The sequence below is a fragment of the Chanodichthys erythropterus genome, chromosome 15 (genome assembly GCF_024489055.1).
Source record: "Chanodichthys erythropterus isolate Z2021 chromosome 15, ASM2448905v1, whole genome shotgun sequence".
NCBI classification, from domain to species: Eukaryota; Metazoa; Chordata; class Actinopteri; order Cypriniformes; family Xenocyprididae; genus Chanodichthys; species Chanodichthys erythropterus.
Genome location: NC_090235.1, coordinates 20,984,015 through 21,009,427, shown reverse-complemented (window position 1 = coordinate 21,009,427; position 25,413 = coordinate 20,984,015). Strand labels below are relative to the sequence as shown.

General features: G+C 39.9%; 1 protein-coding gene across 2 annotated transcripts in view; it reads left to right on the top strand.

Moving 5' to 3' along the window:
- Positions 1-25,413, top strand: part of vps50 (VPS50 EARP/GARPII complex subunit) — a 162,120-nt gene that overhangs the window by 125,945 nt on the left and 10,762 nt on the right. For both annotated transcript variants that reach the window (XM_067412278.1, XM_067412277.1), the window contains 4 exons: positions 12,136-12,284; positions 16,088-16,184; positions 17,877-18,035; positions 24,068-24,189. In XM_067412278.1, the coding sequence (XP_067268379.1) occupies positions 12,136-12,284; positions 16,088-16,184; positions 17,877-18,035; positions 24,068-24,189 (527 nt within the window). The remainder of the gene's footprint in view (positions 1-12,135; positions 12,285-16,087; positions 16,185-17,876; positions 18,036-24,067; positions 24,190-25,413) is intronic.

Genomic DNA, 25,413 nt, shown 5'->3' with positions numbered 1-25,413 from the left:
CTTTATATTCATAGAATCCTGAAAAAATATTTTTGTCACAGTCTGTTTTTTAACATTGATAGTAATTAGAAATGTTTCTTGAGCAGAAAATCAGCATGATTTCTGAAGGATCATGTGACACTGAAGACTGGAGTAATGCTGCTGAAAATTCAGCTTTGCATCACAGGAATAAATTACATTTTAAAATTATATCCAAATAGAAACAGCCTTTTAAAAATTGTAACATCATATTTTGACAGTGTGACCATCAGATCTTACCTGCAGAATTCTAATGTAACAATGACTGTTCCGCACTCATCGTGAAGCAACTTTTCAACTATACAGTCATTTTAGGGAGATTTTTTTTTTCTATTAACCTTCTCACAGATGTTTGTCCTATGGGTCATTTTCAGCACAACACCTCTAATGTGCAGTGAATTATACAGCTGAAATGGTATTTTTAAGCACGTGTCATTTCAGTTTGTATCTTCAGAGAACTTATGATAGTAGAATTCAAAGGGAATTTATTAATCTTTAATCTCCAATGTATGCATGGTATTAAGCCTAGTAATCCCATTATCCTCTGTCATGTTTATTCTAACAGGAACAGAGTGTTAATTTTAACCTCATTAGTTGATCTCAATGGATAGTGTTAACCTCAGATACCATTCAGCAATGGTTTGATGCATTTTTTCAATCCCTGAAAGCTTGCATAATTGTATGACTGCATTTACATTTATCCAGTGCCATTTACAAGGGAGGAGTTGTACAACAGCTGTCTTGCTATACAATTTGTTCTCCAGTTTTTCTCTAGCCTTTAAGATTGCTCAGTCAGGCTACATTGAGTTTGTGACAAGCATTTTTTTCAGGTCTACCTAAATTCTCATTTGGATTGCAATCCAGACTCTGACTTGGTTGCTTCAGAATATTAATATTGTGTTTTTACGCCATTGGCTGTGTAGCTTTGGCTGGGTGCTTGGGGTCATTGTCTGATTGAAAACCAAATCTTCTCCCAAGTCGCAGGTGTCTTTCAGACACTATCGGATTTTCCTGTGGGATTTCCTCCAGGTCTTTGCAGTATTTTGCATAAATTTTTTTCTTCTAGGAGTGGATGGTATGATGGTATATACCTCAGTATGTAGATATATACCTACAGCAGGCAGGGCAGCTTTAAATTATTTGCATGCAAGAGTGATAAAGTAACATGGAGGAATATCAATATGCAGAGTGCGATGTGAAAATTAAAAGGTGCGACTGTAACGAAGGTTCTTTGTGTAATGGGAAGGAAGAGGACAGGAATCGGCTTTAGGGCTGCTGACAGTCTTTATTCTCACCAGAGAAAAAATATCCAACACATAAACAAAAAGACGGTGCAACGCACACTCAATAATTCCACATCCAAGGACGGGCTTCACTCCACGACACGAGCACAGCTCACTTAGTCCGACTGTCAGCAGTCCCTCTCTCTCTCACACGCTCCTGCTTCTCCTGGCGTTTTATCCTGTCTCCACGCCAGTTACTGGAACGAGAAACAGGTGTTCGTGATTTACATTCAACCCGTTCAATCACCGCACATCCCCAGACACTCCCTCCTGCCGCAGACCCCGCTAAACCACGCCCCCTCGCCACACACCCCCACCGCCCGACTCAGGCCGGGGAGCCGTCCGGCCTGCAGCCCCCCCCCCATTTCTGGAGAGGAAGTCGGCCACAGCCATCTGAACACCCGGCCTGTGGATCACTTTGAATTTAAAAGGCTGTAAAGCAAGATACCAACGAGTGATCCGCGCGTTGGTGTCCTTCATGCGGTGGAGCCACTGCAGAGGGGCATGGTCCGAACAGAGGGTGAATTCCCGCCCCAGGAGATAATAGCGGAGGGTGAGGACGGCCCACCTGATGGCTAAACACTCTTTCTCCACGGTGCTGTACTTAGCCTCTCTCTTAGAGAGCTTGCGGCTAATGTACAGCACCGGCCGCTCCTCACCCTCTATCTCCTGGGACAGGACCGCACCCAGCCCTCTGTCCGACGCGTCTGTCTGCAACAAAAAGGGGAGAGAGAAATCAGGGGAATGAAGTAACGGCCCGCCACATAAAGCAGCCTTCACCTGGGTGAAGGCCTGCTGGCACAGCTCCGTCCACTGGACCGTATCTGGTGCATCCTTTTTAGTCAGATCAGTCAACGGGCTGGTGAGGTCCGAATAATTAGGAACAAACCTTCTGTAATATCCCGCCAGCCCGAGGAACTGTCTTACCTCCTTTTTGGTCTTGGGACGCGGACAGGTTGCAACCGCTGCTGTCTTATCAATTTGGGGACGCACCTGTCCATATCCCAAGTGGAAGCCCAGATACCTTACTTCCACGCGCCCAATTGCGCACTTCTTCGGGTTGGCCGTGAGCCCAGCCCCTCTCAGCGATCTCAGGACAGCCCTCAAATGCTGCATATGCCGCTGCCAATCATTACTAAAAATAATAATGTCATCCAGATAGGCAGCCGCATACGCAGCATGGGGCCGTAAGATCTTGTCCATGAGTCGCTGAAAGGTAGCCGGTGCCCCGAACAGCCCGAACGGAAGGGTCACGAATTGGTGTAATCCAAACGGCGTCGTGAAAGCGGTCTTTTCTTTGGATAATGGAGACAAGGGGATCTGCCAATACCCTTTTGTTACGTCCAGTGTCGAATAAAAGCGAGCTGTACCGAGCCGGTCAAGCAATTCGTCCACACGCGGCATTGGATACGCGTCGAATTTCGACACTGCATTCACCTTGCGATAATCCACACAGAACCGTACTGAGCCGTCTGTTTTGGGGACCAAAACTATCGGGCTCGCCCAGTTACTGCTGGATTCCTCTATTACCCCCATTTCAAGCATTGCCTCTAATTCTGCCTGAACCACTTTTTTTGTGTTCAGGTAACCTATACGGCCGGCTGCGAATCACCACGCCCGGCTCTGTCTCGATGTGGTGCTGAATGAGGTCAGTACGGCCCGGTAGGGGAGAGAACACGTCGGCAAATTCAGCCTGTAATTTGGAAACATCAGTGAGCTGTGAGGGCGAAAGGTGATCTCCCCCGGGGCCAGAGCGAGGGATTGTTTTTTTACATTCGCCTCTGGCCCGAGATCATCCTCCCCGCTAATCACCGTCGCCAGCATCACTGATTCCGCCTCACTCCACTTTTTCAGGAGGTTGAGGTGATAAATTTGACGTGCCCCTCTCCTATCGGACCGTATTACTTCATAATCGAGATCACCAACTCGCCGTGTGACCTCAAATGGTCCTTGCCACTTCGCCAGTAATTTTGAGCTTGATGTGGGGAGTAATACGAGCACTTTCTCTCCCGGTGCAAATTTACGCAGATTAGTTCCCCTGTTATACAACCGGCACTGTCTGTCCTGGGCTTGTAACAAATTCTCCATAGATAGCCGCCCCAAAGTGTGGAGTTTTGTTCTCAAGTCCAGCACATACTGAATTTCATTTTTTGATTGAGACGGTCCGTCCTCCCAAGATTCTCTTAGGACATCCAACACCCCGCGGGGGTGGCGCCCAAAGAGAAGCTCGAAGGGGGAAAACCCCGTGGAGGCTTGCGGGACCTCTCGCACAGCGAACAACAGGGGTTCCAACCATTTATCCCAATTTTTGGCGTCTTCTTGAACGAACTTACGAATCATGGATTTAAGCGTGCGATTAAAACGTTCGACCAGCCCGTCCGTTTGTGGGTGAAAGACGCTGGTTCGAATCGAGTTAATGCCCAACAATTCGTACAGTTCGCGTAGCGTACGTGACATAAACGCCGTGCCTTGATCAGTGAGGATTTCTTTCGGAATCCCCACTCGGGAGATTAAACTGAAGAGGGCGTCCGCAACACTCTTAGCGGAAATGTTGCGGAGAGCCACTGCTTCTGGATATCGTGTTGCATAATCCACAATGACCAATGCAAAACGATGCCCTCTCGCTGATCGCTCTAATGGCCCGATGAGGTCCATGCCAATTCGTTCGAAGGGGACCTGCATTAATGGAAGGGGCGCAAAGGCGCTTTTGGAGTGGCCGGAGGATTTACCAGCTGACATTCACGACAAGACGCGCACCACCTGCGCACGTTCTCGTGAATGCCCGGCCAAAAGAATCGGGTCATGAGGCGATTTAGTGTCGCTGTTTGTCCTAAGTGTCCAGCCATTGGGTTGGAGTGAGCCGCATGGAAAAGCATTTCCCTGCGGCTCTTTGGTACTAACAACTGGGTTGTATCTTCCTTTGATTGAGTGTCTTGGGTCACTCGATACAACCTATCTTTAATAATCGCAAAATAGGGATAAGTTAGTGGTCGTCCAGGCTGGAGAGGCTGACCGTCAATCGTACTGACCCTCTCAAACGCATTTTTCAGCGTCTCATCGTGAGACTGCTCCAGGGGAAAATCATCACGGTCCGAGAGAATCAGTCTCCCGATCCCGCTCGGTTCCCCTGAGGCAGTCACCACTGGTCCCCGGTCAGTCTCCCCCGCCTGCACTCGCACTTCCCTTCCCCGCGTACACTTACTCCAAGAGGCACCCGAGCATAAATGCCCCAATAATTTATTAAATGCGGGCCAATTCGTCCCCAAAATTAACGGGTGCCGGAGGTGCGGATTAACTGCCACCTCCACACTATGCTTTTGACCCCTAAATAGAATCCCGACTGACACCAACGGATAACTCGCGATATCCCCGTGCACACACCGTACCTTAACCACGCGGCCTGTATCCAATGCCCCGGATGAAATCAGGCTTTGATGCACGGAGGTTTGGTTACAACCCGAGTCCACCAAAGCCTGATATGTACCCCCTTGATACTCACTGGTATCTGGTACTGACCAGCCTGACCGGGGGCGACCTGCAGGTCGTCCGGGACCCGGATCAATGTCCCCACCTCCATCACTGGGCACCGGTCTATGAAGTGATCCGGGTCCCCGCAACGCCAACAGGCCGGCCCAGACCTGCCCGCCGCTCCAGTGGCGGAGAACGGGCCGAATGATTGGCGTGGAGAGAGGGGAGAAGCAGGCGCGGGGTCCAGCCCGGCGGTGGCCAGTCCCGCCCCCTGGGCGGGGCTCTTGGCGCCACGAACTGCCGAGAATCCGTTCCACCCCGCCCTCGGGGGCGGAACACGAGGCGGGCCGGGCGGACGGGACCTAGGTAGAGGGACAGGTTTAGAGAGAGAGAGGGGAAGAAGAGAGGGAGAGAGAGAGACAGATGGCAGGGATTCGCCGACCCCTGGGCACGCCACCAAGTGGTCCTCCGCCAATTGGATGGCCGAATCCAGCGACGTGGGCCGGTGGCACTGGACCCACTCGGCGGTCTTCTTTGGGAGCCGAGTGGTGAACTGTTCCAGCACCACGCGATCGATCATTTGCTCCGCGTCGCCTCCGTCGGCCATCAGCCATTTGCGGCACGAGTCCCGGAGCTGTTGGGCCAACACGAAGGGTCGGCCCGCCTCCCCCAGCTCCAGAGACCGGAAGCGCTGACGGTGCTGCTCGGGGGAGCGGCCGACCCGCTGCAGGATGGCCCTCTTGAGGTCGTTGAAGACCAGGAGGTTCTGGACGGGCAGCTGCTGTGCTGCCACCTGCGACTCGCCCGAGAGCAGCGGGACGAGCCGCATGGGCCACTGGTCCCGGGGCCAACCTGAGACCTCAGCAGCCTTTTCGAACAGGTCCAGGAAGGCCTCCGGGTCATCTTGCGGGCCCATCTTCTGCAGTGGCAGCTGGAAGGGGCCAGCAGCTGCCGCGCTGGTCGCCGTGGGAACCTCCCGGTCTATCCAGCTCCGGAACCTCTCACGGTCCTCGTGCTGGCCCTGGATGATCGCCTCGAAGCGGCGTTCCTGGTCACTCCGAAGATCCATCAGGGCCCGATGTTGTTCTTGATGCAGGACCGCGAGGGATGCAATGATGTCCGCAAACGGCTTTCCAGCGGCGGGGGATGCCTGCATGGCGGCGGCTTCCGTCTTCCTTCCCGGGTTTCGGCACCAGTGTAACGAAGGTTCTTTGTGTAATGGGAAGGAAGAGGACAGGAATCGGCTTTAGGGCTGCTGACAGTCTTTATTCTCACCAGAGAAAAAATATCCAACACATAAACAAAAAGACGGTGCAACGCACACTCAATAATTCCACATCCAAGGACGGGCTTCACTCCACGACACGAGCACAGCTCACTTAGTCCGACTGTCAGCAGTCCCTCTCTCTCTCACACGCTCCTGCTTCTCCTGGCGTTTTATCCTGTCTCCACGCCAGTTACTGGAACGAGAAACAGGTGTTCGTGATTTACATTCAACCCGTTCAATCACCGCACATCCCCAGACACTCCCTCCTGCCGCAGACCCCGCTAAACCACGCCCCCCTCGCCACAGCGACTTTTACATGTAAACACAGTTTGCATTTCCAAGTAGGCAGTTTGAATCAATCTAAAGTCTTCTGTTATTTTTGTTTGTTTCTAGGCTGTTCACTGTGAAGCAGCTGTTTTTGCACTTATGCCAGACTTAACATTTGTTATGAATAATCTTATCTTTTAGTCTGCGTCCATCAGGTTTCAAAACAAAAGAGAAAATAATTAAATTAGACCTTTCATTTGTAACGTATGTAATTCAGTATATTATTCAAAAATACAAATTACTACATGGTTATTTAATATAGAAACAATTTCCTTCTTGAGTTTCCAGCAAAAACTAAATTGCTCATACTTTTGGTCATAATCTCAACCTTCAAAAGTCGTCCAGGTCCTGCCGCAGGGAAACATCTTCAACATTACAGTGGGAATGGCACGTTTCTGATGTGTTTGGCACACCAAATATCATTTAGTCTGATTGCCAAAAAGCTGAATCTTTGATCTTCCAGCTGGCTTCAGAGTCTCTCGCGTACCTTCAAAAAAACAAAAAATTCAAGGAAATGGTGCACTAGGATTGTTTCAGTTGCATTGAAGCTTAACATATCACTGAGCAAAAATTTAATAAACTTCTACAAGTCACTGTAGTATTTTAGACAACTCATATCACCTAATATCGTTATAGTCCATTATTAGGTGATTTATGTCATAAAACACTCCACACCGATCATACAGGCAGCAGGGCTCGTCAATAGTCATTTTGAGTCTTATAACAGAAGTTACACATTTTAAAGGCCCTAGAGACCCTGCAGCAGACAGGTGGGAGATCAAAAAAGGTTCTCAAAAGGAGAGACTGGAAAGGTCAAGGCAATAAATAGAGGGATGAAACTGACCTGTGAGTAGAACTGCTGGAGGAAGGGCTTCTTGGCTGAAGGCATCATGGTGTCATGATGAGGCTGAAGGAACTCAAACTGCTCTGCCAGAAAAACACTGCAAGGAAAAAAGGCCCAAATCAGAGAGCACTTTCACAAAATCACTACATTTTTACTTGCAGGGAACTGGCTGTGCTGAAAACTAGTTACAGTATATTGGTGAAATGTGTGTGATGTGACTTGAATGTTTAAGGGTTACATTTTGTCTGCTTTTATATTATTTTCAGGCATGGATAACACTGAGGCTGAGCGTTGGATATAAGGGCTTCTATTTTAAGAATTTTCTGAGTCTCCCCTGGAAGATTTTGTTTCATTTAATCATACAGAATTTATTTTATCACCTGATCAAATACAAAAAATATTTTTTCATGTCAAAGAGGAAAAAGATATTAATCACATAATTTTCGTAAGTTATCACACCAAGTTCATATGTAGCAGATGCAATATTTTGTCTGTGTGGATACTGTAGCACTGCGTCAGAATATGCCTACTTTCATACTACTGTATGTAGGTGAAAAAGAGTATTTGAGCAAATGTTCATAAAACTGTTGGTGAAAAGTACCTGGTTGACCTACCAGGTCTTCTGGCGAGATTCTGAAGTGCACATTCGATGGACATTTTACTATCCCATGAGGCCACAGGAGAGGATTTGTGAATGGAACTGAAGCTTTGCAGCCAAGGCCTAAAATGTAACTTTTTGTCACACCTGATCAAATCAAATGTAAAATAACACCGTCTTCACAGTACAAATTAAACTGAGATTAATACTTAAAGTTACAAAAGTTACAAAAGTTATTCAGTCAAGAGCAGTGAGTGATTTTTTTTCTTTGTCCTTTGTTGTTTGATTACCATTAAATACAAGAATATTAAAAAGCAAGAATATTAGGATGTTGTCTCTTCAAGACCCAATAATACGGTGGCCCAGTAGTGCACAACACAACAAAATTAAAAAGGCAAACACAACGGAATCGAGCTACAAGACAACGGAAATGCTCCCGATCACTAGGGGGCTCTCAGAGCTCGGTAAAGTTAGTTTTCCTTGCCACTGTTCTATAGAGTCGGCAGTAATATCAATACCATGATTAGTTTAAACAGTATGTAACCACCGTATATCGACATGAAATATTAATTCAATATCACCTACGTGCAAAATAGCTTCATATTTATACTTGTGAATGATTTGACGCGCTACCACGGCACATGATGAAGGGAACGTCTGCCAATCCCACCAAGTGGTTAAAATGTATAATTTGTATTCATTAAAATTACTTTTAATATTTAAAAATATACACATTCAAATTCCAAAGCTTGTCAGTCTTACCAACAGGAACTAACAACCTTTGGAATTTGAACATGTCTGTTTTTAAATGTTAAAAGTAATTTTAATGAATACAAATTATACGTTTTAACCACTTGGTGGAATTGGTGGATGTTCCCTTTATCATGCACTGTGGCAGCCCATCAAATCATTCACAAGTATAAATATGAAGCTATTGTGAACGTAGTTGATTTTACTATCATGTCGATATTTCAAAATATTTCATGTCGATATACAATGCTTACATACTTAAAACTAATCATGGTATTGATATCTTTGTAAAACCGTCGACTTTATAGAACAGTGTCAAGGAATAGTAATATTACCGAGCTCTGAGAGCCCCCTAGTGGTCGGGAGCATTTCCATTGTGTTGTGGCTTTATTCCGTTGTGTTGTGGCTTTATTTCCCTTTAGACATAACTATGTTTACCAGAGACTGGCATTTTTTGACAAAATTTTGTATGAATTTACCCATTCAAGTGTAAGAAGACATTAAAAGTAGCTTAATTCAGTATTCCCATGCTGTCTGAGACGCGGCTTGTCTGGGTGTGCATTTTGGATGTTTGCGCACAGAACACTGCTTAATCTTTCGTGACAATGTAGCACTGCTAACGCGAGCGTTGTTCATGTTCTCACAACATTGCATTGTTAGAATTCAGTAAAATGTTACCAACCAACTGGGGATTGACAATGTTTCATATACTCACCAACAGCAATTTTTACTCTCATTTGGCGCATGGCAAGTGTTCATTTTTTTTTTTTAACAGTTATGACGGTAACAACATGGCGGATGTAGTACGTCCACATTTCATTCGTACTACCCACATTCATACTAATTTTAATGGTCATGACCTTTCAAATGTAGCACCTACTATATAGTATGTGATTTCTGATGCAGCATAGGTCTCTATCAGCTTTGCACATCTGGACATTCCAATTTCTCCTCATTCTTTTGTGCAGAACTGCTCAAGCTCAGCAGGTTTCATGAAGATCCACAGTTTTTTTTTTTTTTTCTTCCTCAATTCCACCTATAAATTTTCAACTGAATTGAGACTCTGTCTTGGCCACTCCAGAACATTTAACATTGTTGTTTTTAAGTAGCTTTGGCTTTACACTTTGGCTCGCTGGAAGACAAATTGTCTCTCAAGTCACAGGTGTTTTGCAGACTGTTAGGTTTTCCTCCTGGATTTCCCTGCAGTTTTCAGCATTAATTTAGACTCTTTATTCGTTGATTAGTGCTAAACAAAAAGCCAAATTAAGTCCACTATGATTAAATAGTATAAACAAAAATGACTCTGAACACTTTTACTGTGTTTTATATGTAAGTTTAAGATGTCTCTGTAGTTGGCATTTCGTTTCACATTTCATCAGACGTCGTGTACTGCACATGCCCTTGGGTTATGGTCTTTTAAAGGTCATTTCATGGACAGGTTGATTACTATGGACAGTGTTTTTATATATAGTACAATCAGATCAAGGATTTTTCTTACATCCTTCAACATAAATATGCTTTTGGAAGATATTTGTTCTGACCTCATTGAAAGGATGAATGTCATATAGTGGCCATATAATTATATTGTTTTGAATATATTACACTGGACAAAAGATCGATATTGCTTTGAACATAGTGAAAATGATGGCCAGGAAATGACCTCAGAATGTATGTTTTGCTATTATATGGTGTCTCACCGGATCTTTCATATTTAGACTAAAGTGCACAAACAGTTAATAGATTCTGGTCAGAATTCATTGATGCTGAATTGCCTACTATTTGCTTTTCAAGCATTTATATTCTCTGGAAAGAAATGAAAGCTGGCAATTGATGATTCTTTGATGAATAGATGGTTCAAAATAACAGTATTTATTTTAAGCATTATTTTGGAAATAATGTAAATAATGTCTTTATTATCACTTTTGATTAATTTAATACATCCTTGCTGAATAAAAGTATTAATTTCTTTTAAAAAAAGTCTTACTGGGAACAATATATATTAATATACACATATATATTAATTAACATTAAACGCTCTCATAAATCTGTAAACGATGCATGCGGACAGGATTGGATCTCTTTTAAATTCTACAGGGAGATGTACCAAATCAAGTTGTATGATTAATTCATGCCGAATGTAATGCACACATCCGCAAAGGCAGCACTTCAGCTGTAATCGCATATGACCTGAATTGGTTTGTGTAAGGATGTTCGGAAATAAGGATTTGAATATTAATGATGGAGTGACAAAGATCAAATCGCATTGCACTGTTGTGATATCCCAAACCAATTTTCATGTTTTGTGAGGTGATTCCTCAGGTTCATGGGAGCTATTTTCACAACAGCTAAATTTTAGAACAGATTGTTTTTTGGCCTGCTCTGAATTGTTTGCAGTTTTTGATGAAAATGATAGGTCTGAAAATTACAATCCTCTCATCATTTACTCTTGTTGTTCCACAACCATTTTATTTTCTTCCATCTGTCAATCACAAAAGGAGATGCTCACAAAATCTTTTTAGTCAGTGTTGGGTGTAATTAAATTACTTATCCACTGAAAAAGTAAAGTAAGGGATAACTGTTCATTTTTACAGTTACTTATAATGCACTTGCGTTACATACTGTAAATTAGTTCAACAGTTCTGTATAAAAATCTAAATTTTGGAACACAAATTAAGATATTTTTGATGAAATCGGATGGCTCAGTGAGGCCTGAATTGACAGCAAGACAATTAACAATTTCAGTGCCTAGAAAGCTACTAAAGACGTATTTCAAACAGTTCATGTGACTACAGTGGTTCAACCTTAATGTTGTTAATTGTCTTGCTGGCAATGCAGGCCTCACTGAGCCATCGTATTTTATCAAAAATATCTTAATTTGTGTTCTGAAGATGAGCGGAGGTCTTACAGGTGTGGAACGATATGAGGGTGACAGAATTTTCATTTTTGGGTGAACTAACTCTTTAAGGACTTCAAGGACTGTAAGGACGTTTCACCTTACAACCCCCACTTGCAGGTACAGGATGATGGGAAAGCAGAAGCATGTAAAATCCAAAATTAACATATGTGCAAAGCATTAGCATTTGGTGGCAGAACTCAGTTCCTAATTTTTTGTTTGTTTTATGCTGTGTTTGGCCTCATTTTACAGCTCATTTACTCATTACTTTTATTGTACCTCTAAACCTTTGAGGTAGTCTTCCCCTTTCTGGTAACTAAAAGCAGCTTTGAATTACTTAATAGTGCAAATTAGTGTTACATTTTGTTTATGTCCAGCAAAAGGAAAGGAAATTTCAAAGGAAAGCTTTTTCTTTCTCTTGTTTTAAACAATTTTCCGGGGAAATTTTTTTGTGATTTTTGGTTGAAAATGGCAGCTAGTAAGTTCCAACAGTACATGTGCAAATTTCTGATTTTGAAAAGAATGCTATGCATAGTATTAAACCTCTGTTCATTTTGTTTGCTTAATAAATTCGCAGTTCCATGTAATACTGACAGTATTTTACTGAACACTGTATTCACTTGAATTATTTCTTTCCTCTTTTTTTGGGCAGTATGAGTCTAAACATATTTGCTGTTGTTTCTGCAGGAGGCTGGAGGGGAGAGCACAGGTCCTCATGCATCTCCTGAGGAAAGGAAGGAGAAGGTCCCCAGTCCTCATCTCAGTCAGCTGGTGATCTTGACGGCTAGTGATGCGCTCTATGGCTTGGCTGAGAGAGTCGTCGCCACTGAATCACTGTAAGCTACTATAAACTGGCTTACTGAAGAGATAGTCCCACATAATATGAAAGTTGTATTATTATTTTATTTACTCACCCTTCTTTTAAAAAAAAATACTAAACCCATGCTGGAAACACTTTACATAAACATTTAGTTTGAACTATTATTTTAAGAAATTTCTGCAGAGTGCGTTTAAAAATAGATACCAGCCATATGCATCAAATATCCAGCTGTATGCGCGGCATCTCCGTAGCTGAAGCACAAAAATGAACACGTTTACATAAAAAAGCTGGTTGACTCTGTTCTTGTGATCAAGCTTACTGTTCCTAGGTGTTGAATGTCTAACCCCAGCAGCCTCCTTCCAACCAAGCCTGTACCCAATCAGTCATATCACTGTGGTTATCTAATCAGCGAACCCCATTAAGCCCTGATTTCCTCCCGATGAGTCTACAGAGCTGGGCTGAAGCAGCTTTGGCAACAGCCAGCAGAGTTCATTTCATTAAGTGATGTGACACTGCAGGGGCTGGTGAGAGCTACCTGAATTCCCACCATAATTCCAAAGAGCAAGTCGTCAGGCCTCCAAACCACGTTTTACCTTCCACTCCTCCTGTTCTGACCTTTATCTCGTTCGACTGATTGTTCAGCAAGACGTTAAGCCTTTGTCAAACAGCAGGGAATACTCCCTTGAAAATTCGCAGAAAGAGTTTGATCCTCCCTATCCAGATGGCGTTCGATTTGTGCCAAGTATTGTGCTGAAGAACGTTTTCAGAGTCTTAGACTAAAGATGGATCAGAAGATCCAAAGCCTGGAAAAGGTTCTTCTTGGGAAATAAAGGCTGTCTGCTTCCACCTGATGCACAACAACTCAACCACATTGAGTCCTCAAAGCAGTGAAGATCTGGCCTCTCCTTGTGGAACATGTACATGCTCAGAATGCACTTCACTTTTTTTTTTGAGAAGGTTAGAGGCAGTGCAACCTCTTATTTGCCCCCTATCCTCCCCCCGCACTTCCTTTCTTAATGGAATAATCAATGAAGGCTGCAGAGTCTGAGCAGAGAGCAGACGTGAGGGTGTGAAAGATAAGTGACAAAACAGGGTCTCTTGTGCGTAACCATACGAGCCTTATTCCATTGACACCATGTCTGTTTTTCTCATTCCAGATCAAATATTCTGATTATTAAATATATAAGAATGGGACAAAAACAAGTGACCTCTTACTCTATTAAAATCAAGCTCTGTTCTTTGCCCTTTTATCTCCCACATAAATGCTACATAATCAGATGTAATTTGCTTCTGCTCTGATCATGATGCGCTTGATTTACTGATTACCTGCACATTTATTTTGCCTGTTCGAGTTGGAAAACATTGTTGGTGGATAATCAGGGCTCAGTGATAAGGACTGTTGTTATAGTTGTTACGCTAATTGGAACAGTAGTTAAAGGGTTAGTTCACCCAAAAATGAAAATAATGTAATTTATTACTTACCCTCATGCCGTTCCACACCCGTAAGACCTCCATTAATCTTCAGAACACAAATTAAGATGTCTCCGTGAGGCCTCCATGAGGAGCAATGACATTTCCTCTCTCAAGATCCATAAAGGTACTAAAAACATATTTAAATCAGTTCATGTGAGTACAGTGGTTCAATATTAATATTATAAAGCGACTAGAATATTTTTGGAGCGCCAAAAAAAAAAAAACTGCTTCATGAAGAATCGGAGCTCAAATGAACCAGTGTGTCGAATCTGCTGTTCGGAGCGCCAACGTCACGTGATTTCAGCCGTTGGCAGTTTGACACGCGATCTGAATCATGATTCGACACACTGATTCATTTGTGCTCCGATGCTTCCTGAAGCAGTGTTTTGAAATCGGCCATCACTAAATAAGTTATTTTGTTGTTTTTTTTGCCGCACCAAAAATATTCTCGTCGCTTTATAATATTAATATTGAACCACTGTACTCACATGAACCGATTTAAATATGTTTTTAGTGCCTTTATGGATCTTGAGAGAGGAAGTGTCCATTGCTCCCTATGGAGGCCTCATGGAGCCATCGGATTTCAACTAAAATATCTTGATTTGTGTTCTGAAGATTAATGAAGGTCTTACGGGTGTGGAACGGCATGAGGGTGAGTAATAAATGACAGAATTTACATTTTTGGGTGAACTTACCCTTTAAGATTTAAAATTTTTCAAACAGTAGTGTCTCTGGTCCCACAATGGCACACACACACACACACATATATATATATATATATATATATATATATATATATATATATATATATATGCACCAAAATGTACATAATAAATATAATTTCCATTCATCCAAGAATCCTAACAAAAATGTATTATGGCTTCCATAAAAATATTTTTAATGTTGATTGATGATAAATGTTTCTTACAAATCAAATCAGCATATTAGAATGATTTCTGAAGGATCATGTGACACTGAAGACTGCTGAAAATTCAGCTTTGCATCACAGGAATAAATTACATTTTCAGATGTATTAAACTAGAAAATGGTTATTTCAAAATTATTTACTTTTTTAAATTATTTTATTATTTAATTACTCTATTTTGTTTTATTTGATCAAATAAATGCAGCCTTGGGGAACATAAGAGACATCTTTCATAACAATTAAAAATATTTCACCAACCCTAAACTTTCAAATGCCAATATACTGTATAGATACATTTTGGATGATATTTTAAGTGTCTAAAAGAAATATATTTGTCATTAAATGTTTTCTCAAAAAAAAAGATAGATTTAGGTTCATAAACAGACTTTTCTGCATAACAATATTCACTATGTCACAGAAAACCGAATGTTAAACACAATAATTGTTGTTTAATGTTTCTTATATTATGCATGTGTCTTATAGTTTTTCATATTCTGCTTTCATATCAACTCTAGTGTTTATTAGGTGTTATATGCAAATATTTGGACTCTTATTGCTCATTGAACTCTTATCTCTGTATGTGGGCTGTCATTAGCATAAATTATCTGGTGCCTTACTCCAGTGGTGGCTGGTGAGCACTGACTCTTTATGAAGGTCCCGGATGTACACAGCCATTGGCAGCAGTAGGAATCAGTGATTTATAATTACCTCTTCTCTCAACTAAAAAGGCTCTTTTTTTCTTTGTCTGCAGAGTTTTGTTTTGATTCCTGGGTGCAGTCGATTTGCTCAGACAACAAATTAATTTTCTGATGTGTGAGCCGCCTTGCTTTTCAAATTTTAGGTTGAAAGACAAAACAACAGAAAAAATTCAGCAGTTAGAAAATTATGTTAACAAATGACAATTCATCATTACAGTGGCTATAAAAAGTAACCACCTCATGGTCTTCTTCATTTTGTTCATTTATTTGTCTTTAATTTGTTTAATACTTCAAAAATGGTAAAGGACAAATTTCACCTGAGGTGCATCGCCAATAACTTTTAACTGATTGTAAAAAATAATAATAATAATCAATTAATTTTGACATGTCTCTGTATATGAGTGTAAAAAATCCTCTGTGGTTCAGTGTTGTAATTTACAAAAAGACAGTGAATTCTTTTTATATTAAGTGCAGCTCTTAATATAGATGAACTTATATTTAGCACTCTCTGTCTGTGGTTTGTGTCTGGAGAAAAAATGAGAGCAGGCAAATGTAAGGCTGACAAATGTAAGCCTTGATCTTCCTAGTCACATCAAACTTTTTTTTCCTCCACTGTAACTAGTTTTCAGCACAGCCAGTTCCTTGCAGGTAATGACATGTAGTGATTGTGTCGATGCAAACCTGCAGAAAGTGCTCTCTGATTTGGGCCTTTTTTCCCTGCAGAGTTTTTCTGGCAGAGCAGTTTGAGTTCCTTCAGCCTCATCTCGACACCATGATGCCTTCAGCCAAGAAGCCCTTCCTCCAGCAGTTCTACTCACAGGTCAGTTTCATCCCTCTATTTATTGACCTTTCCAGTCTCTCCTTTTGAGAGCCTTTTTTGATCTCCCACCTGTCTGCTGCAGGGTCTCTAGGGCCTTTAAAATGTGTAACTTCTGTTATAAGACTCAAAATGACTATTGACGAGCCCTGCTGCCTGTATGATCGGTGTGGAGTGTTTTATGACATAAATCACCTAATAATGGACTATAACGATATTAGGTGATATGAGTTGTCTAAAATACTACAGTGCCTTGTAGAAGTTTATTAAATTTGTGCTCTGTGTTTCAATGCAGCTGAAACATACACACTATTTCTGTTTTTTCATACATTCTCCACATCTTGACCCATATTATTACACATTTTAGTAGTATTATGCCAGAATTTATTTATTTATTTTGTATTCTTCTAAATATAAGCATATTTCATTTAAATGTAAATGTTGGATCTTCACATCCACACGTGATATTATTTTTCTTAATTTACATGCACTGTAAAAAAAAATACAATCAAGAAATCATGACAACATGTACTTTAAAGGTGCAAATTTTAGCGGCATCTAGTGGTGAGGTTGCAACATAGAGAAGCTATGGTGGCCAACACAGGCCGAAAATTTCATTGAAACAGCAGAGAGTAGCCAGTCAAGCAAACATGCTTTGTAGAGCAGTTTGTCCATTTAGGGCTACTGTAGAAACATGGTGGCGCAAAATGTAATACATCCGTGGTGTATGCAGAGAGAAATGGCTCATTCTAAGGTCATAAAAACATAACAGTTCATTATGTAAGGTCTTGATACACCACTGAAAACTTAGTTATGTATATTATATTGCATCCTCCAAAAAATGTACACATTGCACCTGTAACTCAGTCAAAAACATTTTACCTAATTTCAGTTTAATTTTTATGTTACACAGGTTTCAACTTGGCAAATTGTTTTTTAAAAAGAGTTGTAATTACTTTTTTGATTATATTTACAAATTTAATTGATTTTTGGAGGAAATTGTGGGGCAGTTGTGGCCTAATGGTTAGAAAGGTCACAGGTTCGAGTCTCAGTACCGGCAGGAAATGTAGGAGGAGGGAGTGAATGAACAGCGCCCTCTTCCACTGATATTACTCATATAGCAAGGCACCTAACCCCCAATTACTCCCCAGGAAAATGGCTGCCCACTGCCACGGGTGTATGTGTGTGTGTTCAGTACTCACTGCTATATTGGTGAAATGCAGAGCACAAATTCCGAGTATCATTAAAGTGATAGTTCACCCAAAAATGAAAATTCTCTCATCATTTATTCCCCCTCAAGTTGTTCCAAACCTGTATTTACTTGGAAGAATGTTTGTAACTAAGCAGATCTCGTCCCCCATTGACTACCATAGTATTTTTTTTTTTTTTTCTTACTATGGTAGTCAATGCCCCCCATTTTGGAACAACCTTAGGGGGAGTAAATGATGGCAGAATTTTCATTTTTGGCAGAACTATCCCTTTAAGAAGTAAAGTTGTACAATAGAACTTCCAGGATTCTGGGATTATTTTTCAATAATTACTTTTGTTTTGAATACAAAGCACTTTATGTACAGCAGCTTGAAATGTCTTTGGATCTTGAATATCTGACAGATACTAAACTTTTTTTACACTTTGGCCAGTGGTTATGAATAGGTACTCCTTATTTTGACCTTTTCTATGCTCTTTTCTCTATAGACTGTATCTACAGCCAGCGAGCTCCGCAAACCCATTTACTGGATCGTGGCAGCCAAAGCCATAGATTACGAACAGATGCTGTTACTGATGGCGGGAGTGAAATGGGACATTAAAGAGATAATGTCACAGCACAACATCTATGTGGATGTCCTTTTAAAGGTAATGTGTTTGTGAGGTCGTGCAGTGGATTTTATGTGCGAAAACCACGCGTTGCCTCCTCTCTGTTCATTTTCTCACTAGAGGACAACGCACTTAGACTTGCATCAGTAAAGATCAGCCAATCACATATTCTTGGCTTCTCTATAGTCAATTACTACATGGTTTGTTTAGTTTTAAGGAAACTGTCATGCCTCAGTAGCAGGGCATTGCTGACATGTCCTATCGACTCATCTGCTGTACTCACCTGACAGGGGCAGGATGATCGAAATGTGTGGTGTCAGAATGTGTGTGTCAGAAGGTTATCCAGAGGTCTAAAGTTAAGGTTGACATGCTGGGTTTAAATGAGAGAGACAGGCGACTCCACAAACACCGTACAAACACTCACTCAAGTGACGGATGTGATTATGTGTTGACTTTGCTGATGAGGTGAGGGAATATCAGCTCCTGGGTGATAAAGTCTGGAATTATTTATTATTTATCCGCAGTTTACATGACATACTGTCATGTACTGCATAAGAGGAACATTATTACACATTACATTATTGCATTACATTGATTTAGTTAAAAACTGCAAAAAATTTCATTTTTCTTTTGTCAAATCAACTTTAGTAATTAATGTGGTTCAGATAACATAATATTTTGAGTTTCTGTTGATTAAACCAATTGCCTTCATTGTATTAAATCAAAATTTTAATTTCAATGAACTCAAAATTTTAATGCAATCAGTTAACTTTTAAGTTAACAGAAAATTGCTTACTGTTCTTGACTAAAGAACTTTTATAGCTTTAATAGGATTAATCTGTATTTAATTTATAATTTCTGCAGTGCAGACTGTTTGATAACTTTTATGAGAGAATTGTTTTAAGTTCACTTATATTAAAAGTTGTTATATTTTTTTGAAGCATAATAAATGTTAAAATTGATAATTTAGTTACACTACAATGTTGAATGGCTATAATGGTTTCATTGAGACATCAGTAACTGTGTTATTAGTATCAGTGATACTCGCCTTCATTCATAAAAAGATGCTATTAAACAAGTATTTAAAATATAGCTACTTCCTTTTTTTCTACATTAATTTGGTAGATTAACTGTAAAATTATAACAAAATATATTTAAAACTGTGTTTTAATCGTGATTAGTCACAGAAAAAAATGTGATTGATCTAGTTAATTTTTTTTTTTATCATGCGACAACACTAAGATACATGGGTCAATGAAGTGACCAGTCATTTTTTTGTCCAAAGACTTAATAATAATAAAATACAAAGATATGACATCCAAAGTATGTAAGGTAGTACAACTAAATCTCTTTTATTGAATCCAAAAGGTTTTAATTACATTTTGCTACATATAAATGCATTTTAAAGTTCTTGAAGGCCAATACTGCCACTTCATTTGTGATTAAAATATCTTAAAATTTAATAAATGTATACATTTTTATTCTGGCATGATTTTATAACATTGTATATCAACATAGTGTAAAATAGTATTAAATTGCGTATGTGTAAAAGTCTTTGCTTTGTAATGAGAAAGAATGCCCGGAAAAATGAATTTCATTGATGTCATTCGGAGTAACCAATATAAAGGGTCCATTTAGGATCAAGTCATGCAGTCAATATCATGTGACAGGATGTGACATCATTCAGACACCTGCAAAGGACCACATGGACATGAAGCAAAGTAACTAACTCTCTTTTAACTATTTGAAAAATTAATGTTTTCATTTGCTCATACACATCCCGAAACATCAGGTCATTTGGTACAACTGCTATAAAACATGGAAAATGTTGTAATATTTTAAAAACTTGTACTAAATATAAAATGTTTGGTTGTCATTTTGACAAGCTAGCTAGCTAGATATCAACCTGTTAGCATTGTTAAAAAATATCGTCATTCGGTATAACCAAAATTTTGGTTAAACCGAATGACTTTTTTTGGTGACAAATTTTGTCCATCTTGTAAAAAATGACAAAAGCAGTGTTAATTGATTATAAAAACCACATAATCTCATTGTTAACACTTAATAAAACTTCAAAATGAATTCTCCATTATGTTTTTTTTTTACACTTTGAAAAACCTTATTAGTCAATGACCCATTTACATGTATAGCCAACTTTGTTATCATCAGTATTTGATTTCTGAATGGATGGCAGCACTGGCACGACAGATAAATTCTCATCAAGTGAAATCAAGTCTTAAGTGTGTAGTCATGTGCTGTGGACCTCATGTTATTGAACCCGTGCCCACTCACACAGCTGCATGTTTAAAGTGAGATAATTCAGGTTAAGTGCTGCTCCTCTGGGTGCTGCTGTGAAAAGACTTGTGGGATCTGAACTTTTGAATGAAAGCCCAGTACAGCTGTCACTGTCGCCATTTCACATGCAACACATTACGAATACGTGGAAATGCTACGTCTATGTTATAATATGCTGGCCCAATTGTGACTTCTACTGAAGCAAGCAAACAAGTTGAAGCCCACAATGAGCAGACATGATTGATTTGTTTACCCTAAGGTTGCTAGTTAGCTTTCTTCATGCAGATATTTTTTCCTCCATGCCTAATGACTGTGCCTCATGAATACCCCTAGATTGAAAGATCACGGCCATCAATTATTTGTCAGGATCTGAATTATTTAAATGGTCAGGCTTTGGGAGTCACATGCAGAATTTGAGGGGCAAGTTTAAGGGTGGAAAAGTTATCTCATGTCTCAGTTAAGTATCACTGGACTGAGTGTGTCTCATTCCTTTGCATGTCCACATCTCTTCTTTAACCTTCGCTCATTAGCCCATATGAATTTTGCATGGGGTTAGGGAGAGATTTGAATGGCTTACGCATATATTGAGACAAAAAAAAAAAAGGCTCTGAGAGCAGATGGGCTTTCACAATTGAATTATCTCTTTGGCTTATTTGCTGAGGAAGCTCGCTGAATTCTGAAAAATGCATAATCATGTGGATTTACATAAGTTCCTGATCCACGCTGCAAAGTTTTAGTGAGGAATGTAATGGAGCTTGGCTGCTAATGAAGAAACGAGGCTCACCTTTGTGTGCCCACTAAGCTGAGTGAAGCCGCTGTGCCCGTTTCTCCTGGTGCCATCGATGTAACCCTGTGCCAAGTCTGTTTTTTGAAGCCAATTTGTCTGGGTTTGCCAAGCTGGCTGAATTAATCGTGTAACTGCGTAAATACTGCAGTGACTCACACTGACTCTTGCTTTATTTAAAATAACCATGAAAATGACATCCAGGTGCCTGGGTACATAAAAGACATTTGCTTATATATTAATAAATGGTAAACTCTGGTAAACGCACTGAATGACGTTCGATGTTTGCGCGAACAGGGTGCTCGAGGGTATGTAAAAACATTCGTTGACAGGCAGGTAGGACATTGTATTATTTCATTTGGACCGAATATAATAATTGGATGAACATTTTAGGGTCCTACACCTTCCACAGATGATATATATTTATAAAGATACATTTAGACCATTTAACATAGTGATTGCTATCCGTATATCAGGAGACGTTCAACCAGTATAACAAAAACAATTTATCTAGAGAATCACCTATTGCACCTTTAAGTGGGCAAGACAGCTTACCAATGACACCTTTTACCCTACTCACCCTTATAGATAAAGCTGGAAAAGAGATGCTGAGGATAATTTTTCTCTATTAAGAGCAAATTTCCGTTCCAAAGCTTGCACAAACTGTGAAGGTTAAAGGAGATTCTTTGCTTTGCTTTTTCTGTGAATTGAATTATAAGACTGATACTGTGACCATTCAAACCAATATCAGAAGTGATATTTAAGTTCTTTAGGATGTAAGTGGGTTAAACCTCTGTATGGTTTTTCATCAAACAGCACAAAGGTGCACTGGAGAGTTTTTTCTGGAATGCAAGTAATGTAAATTACTTAATTAGACGCATTACTTTTAAATTTACAAAAGTTACTTTTTCAAATAAGTAACACAAGTTACTTTGTTTTCCTATTTATTGACTTACCCATGTTACCATGTTGCGAGAAATCAGGTGTAAGTGCAGAGGATTTGTGTGGTTATCATAGTTTTAGCATGTATTTACTCATCTCACTTGCACAAAAACAGATTCACTATTCCTCAGATTGAATAAAAAAAGTAAAATGCAAACTCACAATATTACACAAACCTGCAGTAAGCAAATGTTAAATAACAAAAATGCACTTTATGTATTTAATCTCACTTTATTAACCAATGTTCTTGCTGACCTTTGTTTGAGCTGCGCCCTCTGCTGTACAGGCGTGAATTTGCATTTCCTTCGGCCTGAGGCTTTTTTATTATTATTATTGAAAAATAAACAAGCGAGTTCAGCTCAGCTCAGGTGAGAAAAAGTATACATTATTTTCCATAAAAAGTAACTAATATAATTAGTTACTTTTTTAGAGAGTAACACAATATTGTAATGCATTACTTTATAATGCATCAGCTTTCCCCAACACTGGCTGCAACACTAGAAATCGAAACCTGTGACTCCTTTCGGTTTGCATTACTTTAATACTTATCAACATGACTGAGAGCAAATAATCTGATCTGTGTTTGTTGTGATTAGTTTCTCAGTATGAATCCTTAAACTGTCTAATTATAATTAGATACCGTAATCCTTAGACCAGCAAAAGGCATTCGTTTTAAAACCATATTTCTTAGTTGTAAAATAAACTGGATGTTTTAAAAAATAAATTCAGAAGATTAAAGGTAGCAAAATAACCTGGAAGACTTGCACAGCAATTTTAGCGCTCTTGGCTTTGTATCAACATTCAAGGTGCGAGCTCACAGTACATGTGGTCCTTGGCTCTTGAATGAGCCATATGTCATTGTTTTAAGAAAGTAATGGGCGGGTTTTCCTGTCACAAGTGAAAGAGAAATGGGCTCAAGCACAGCTGAATCAACACCTCCGTGAGCAGCCGGCTTATACGGTACAGGTTTTTGTTTGTGGCAAGGCTTTATCCAGACATCTGCACTGCAGGGACTTAGAGACAGTTTCTTTGAATAATCTGAATCCTGTAGGTTTGACAACCTGGCCTGCCAGTATGGCTCCAGTGAACATTTATAGACGGCTGTTTCCGCTTCTCTGATTCTGTAATTAATTAACACCTTTGTTGGGATTTCTGGATTTGAGCAGCATGTTAAAATAAAGCTATTTCTAGCCTGTTTATGACCTCTCATGCAGATGGTTCCAACACCACCCAATAAGAATGCTGATGGTTATGGTGAATTGTTAACAGTTTAATAGTTTAAAACACTCATGCCAAGTTCTTGGAAATATATGTATTCATGAGGTTTTCATGTAGTTTTTAAAAACGTTCATGTCATTTTCAAGAAATGTTTCAATTCAGTGTGCTGTGGTGTAACCATCAAGTAAAACCAATAATATTTTCCTTGTTGAGTGTACTTTAAGGTTAGGTCCTTAACTCAATTTCCTTGCATTCACATCATTCTCTATAGGGCACAGCTGATTGGTTCCTGCTGTATCAGTAGCCAATGAGCTCGCTGCTCAACTTTCAAATACTAATGATCATTTTCTGTAGCAGTTGCACAGAACATAAACTTGCTCACAGCAGTGTGTCGTATATGTATTGGCAGTAGCAAGTCTCGTACTTGCTCTACAGCAGCAGTAGCAGTGTAACAGATATATTCCGACATTGTCATATCTATTATTACCATGCCAAGTCGTCATGACAGAAATATTGTGAATATTAATTCATAAATATCAAGTTTTTAAGGACGTTGGTATCTGAACAGTTTTAAAACCCTGACATTTTTTGCTTTAAACCTCTCCAAAAATATAAAAATGAATTTAATTAAAAACATTCTTATCACATAAGAGGTGTATTTCAGTCATTTCTTGTATGAATTGCATTTGTAATGTTTTCTAATAATTAATTATTATTATTCAGTATATATTTATTGAAATAACTTTCTAATTTTTTTAATTAATGAATAGATCCAGACCAAAAAATGTGTGTCATGACATTTGACCCTTATGTCATAAACTCTTTTCTGCAGGAGTTTGAGAAGTTCAACCAAAGACTGGGAGATGTGTCGAAAATAGTTCGGATTCCTTTGCCTGTGTCCAATGTCTTATGGGAGCACTGCATCCGTCTGGCCAACAGGACATTAGTGGAGGGGTAAGTGACCCACTGAGCTGAATCAAATGGGTGTGGATGTATATGAGACCACCTGCTCTCAGATAAATCTCCTACCACAGAGTGTTTTCATTGGAATAGCGGCCATTACAAACCACTCAGCCCTTTCCCAAACAGTGAAAATAGCTTGCAGGAGCAGTTGGATTACAAACGGAGGCCTCCTATTACTGTCATTAACACTTCAAATCGATGGAAATAGATGGAACGGGGTTTTAGTCTTTTGTACAAAGTTTTTATTTTATTTATTCTTTCCACTTACAAATCCCCAAGTAAATGTACATATTTTCCCAGTATATTTACCTTTAGCCATTCATTTCTCCACTTATATTTCTCATTTGCAAAATGTTTTTGCCTCTCAGCTTCTCCTCAAGGATTTGCCTATATTGGACTCTGTCCATGTTGCCACAGAGTTTTCCAATTCCTCCAACTGAAAAGCAACCTCAGAGTGTGGTGTTGTCACCATATTGCTTGGTATTATTGGTATTGGGCCGTATTTGATTAGTGCCAAACATAGCACTTCACTTTAAGGCTAAAGAGCTCAAGTTTAGTCTCATCAGACCACAAAATATTCTTCCACAAGTTTTCATGTTTTGTCACATGGTTTCCAGCAAATTCCAGGCATGACTTCATGTTGGCTTGTCTCAAAAGTGACTTTCTTCTTGTTAGTCTCCCGAAGAGCCATGAGATGTCAAGTGCTGATGTCTAGACAGTTGTCCTTGGAATTCCCTGTAGTATCTGGCATTTTGCTCATTTTTTTTTTTTTTTTTTTACAAATGCCCTTTTTGCCCGGTTGCTCGGTTTTATAAGTTAAACTGACCTTGAAAATGTTTGGGCTATGCCACGCTCTTTCCGTTAAGCTTTAATGGATGTAGAAGGTTAAAAGCTTTGCCAGTCTTTTTATAGCCAACTACTTTTGTCCTAACAACTTCTTGAAGTTCCTCAGGCAGATCTCAATTGATTAAATCTTCTCACAAAGTCAGTGATATTTACAGTACTTACAAGCACAAGTGGATTTCAACATGAGCATGAAGCTGCTACACCGATCACTAGATAATTGAATGTCTCAACCGATATAAGAACAGAAAGGATAAGTACTAATCAATATACGTTTTGATTATTATTCAGCAGCCATCTTCAGTGTCTTCAGTCACATGATCCTTCAGAAATCATTCTATTAATGCTGATTTGCTGCTCAAGAAACATTTT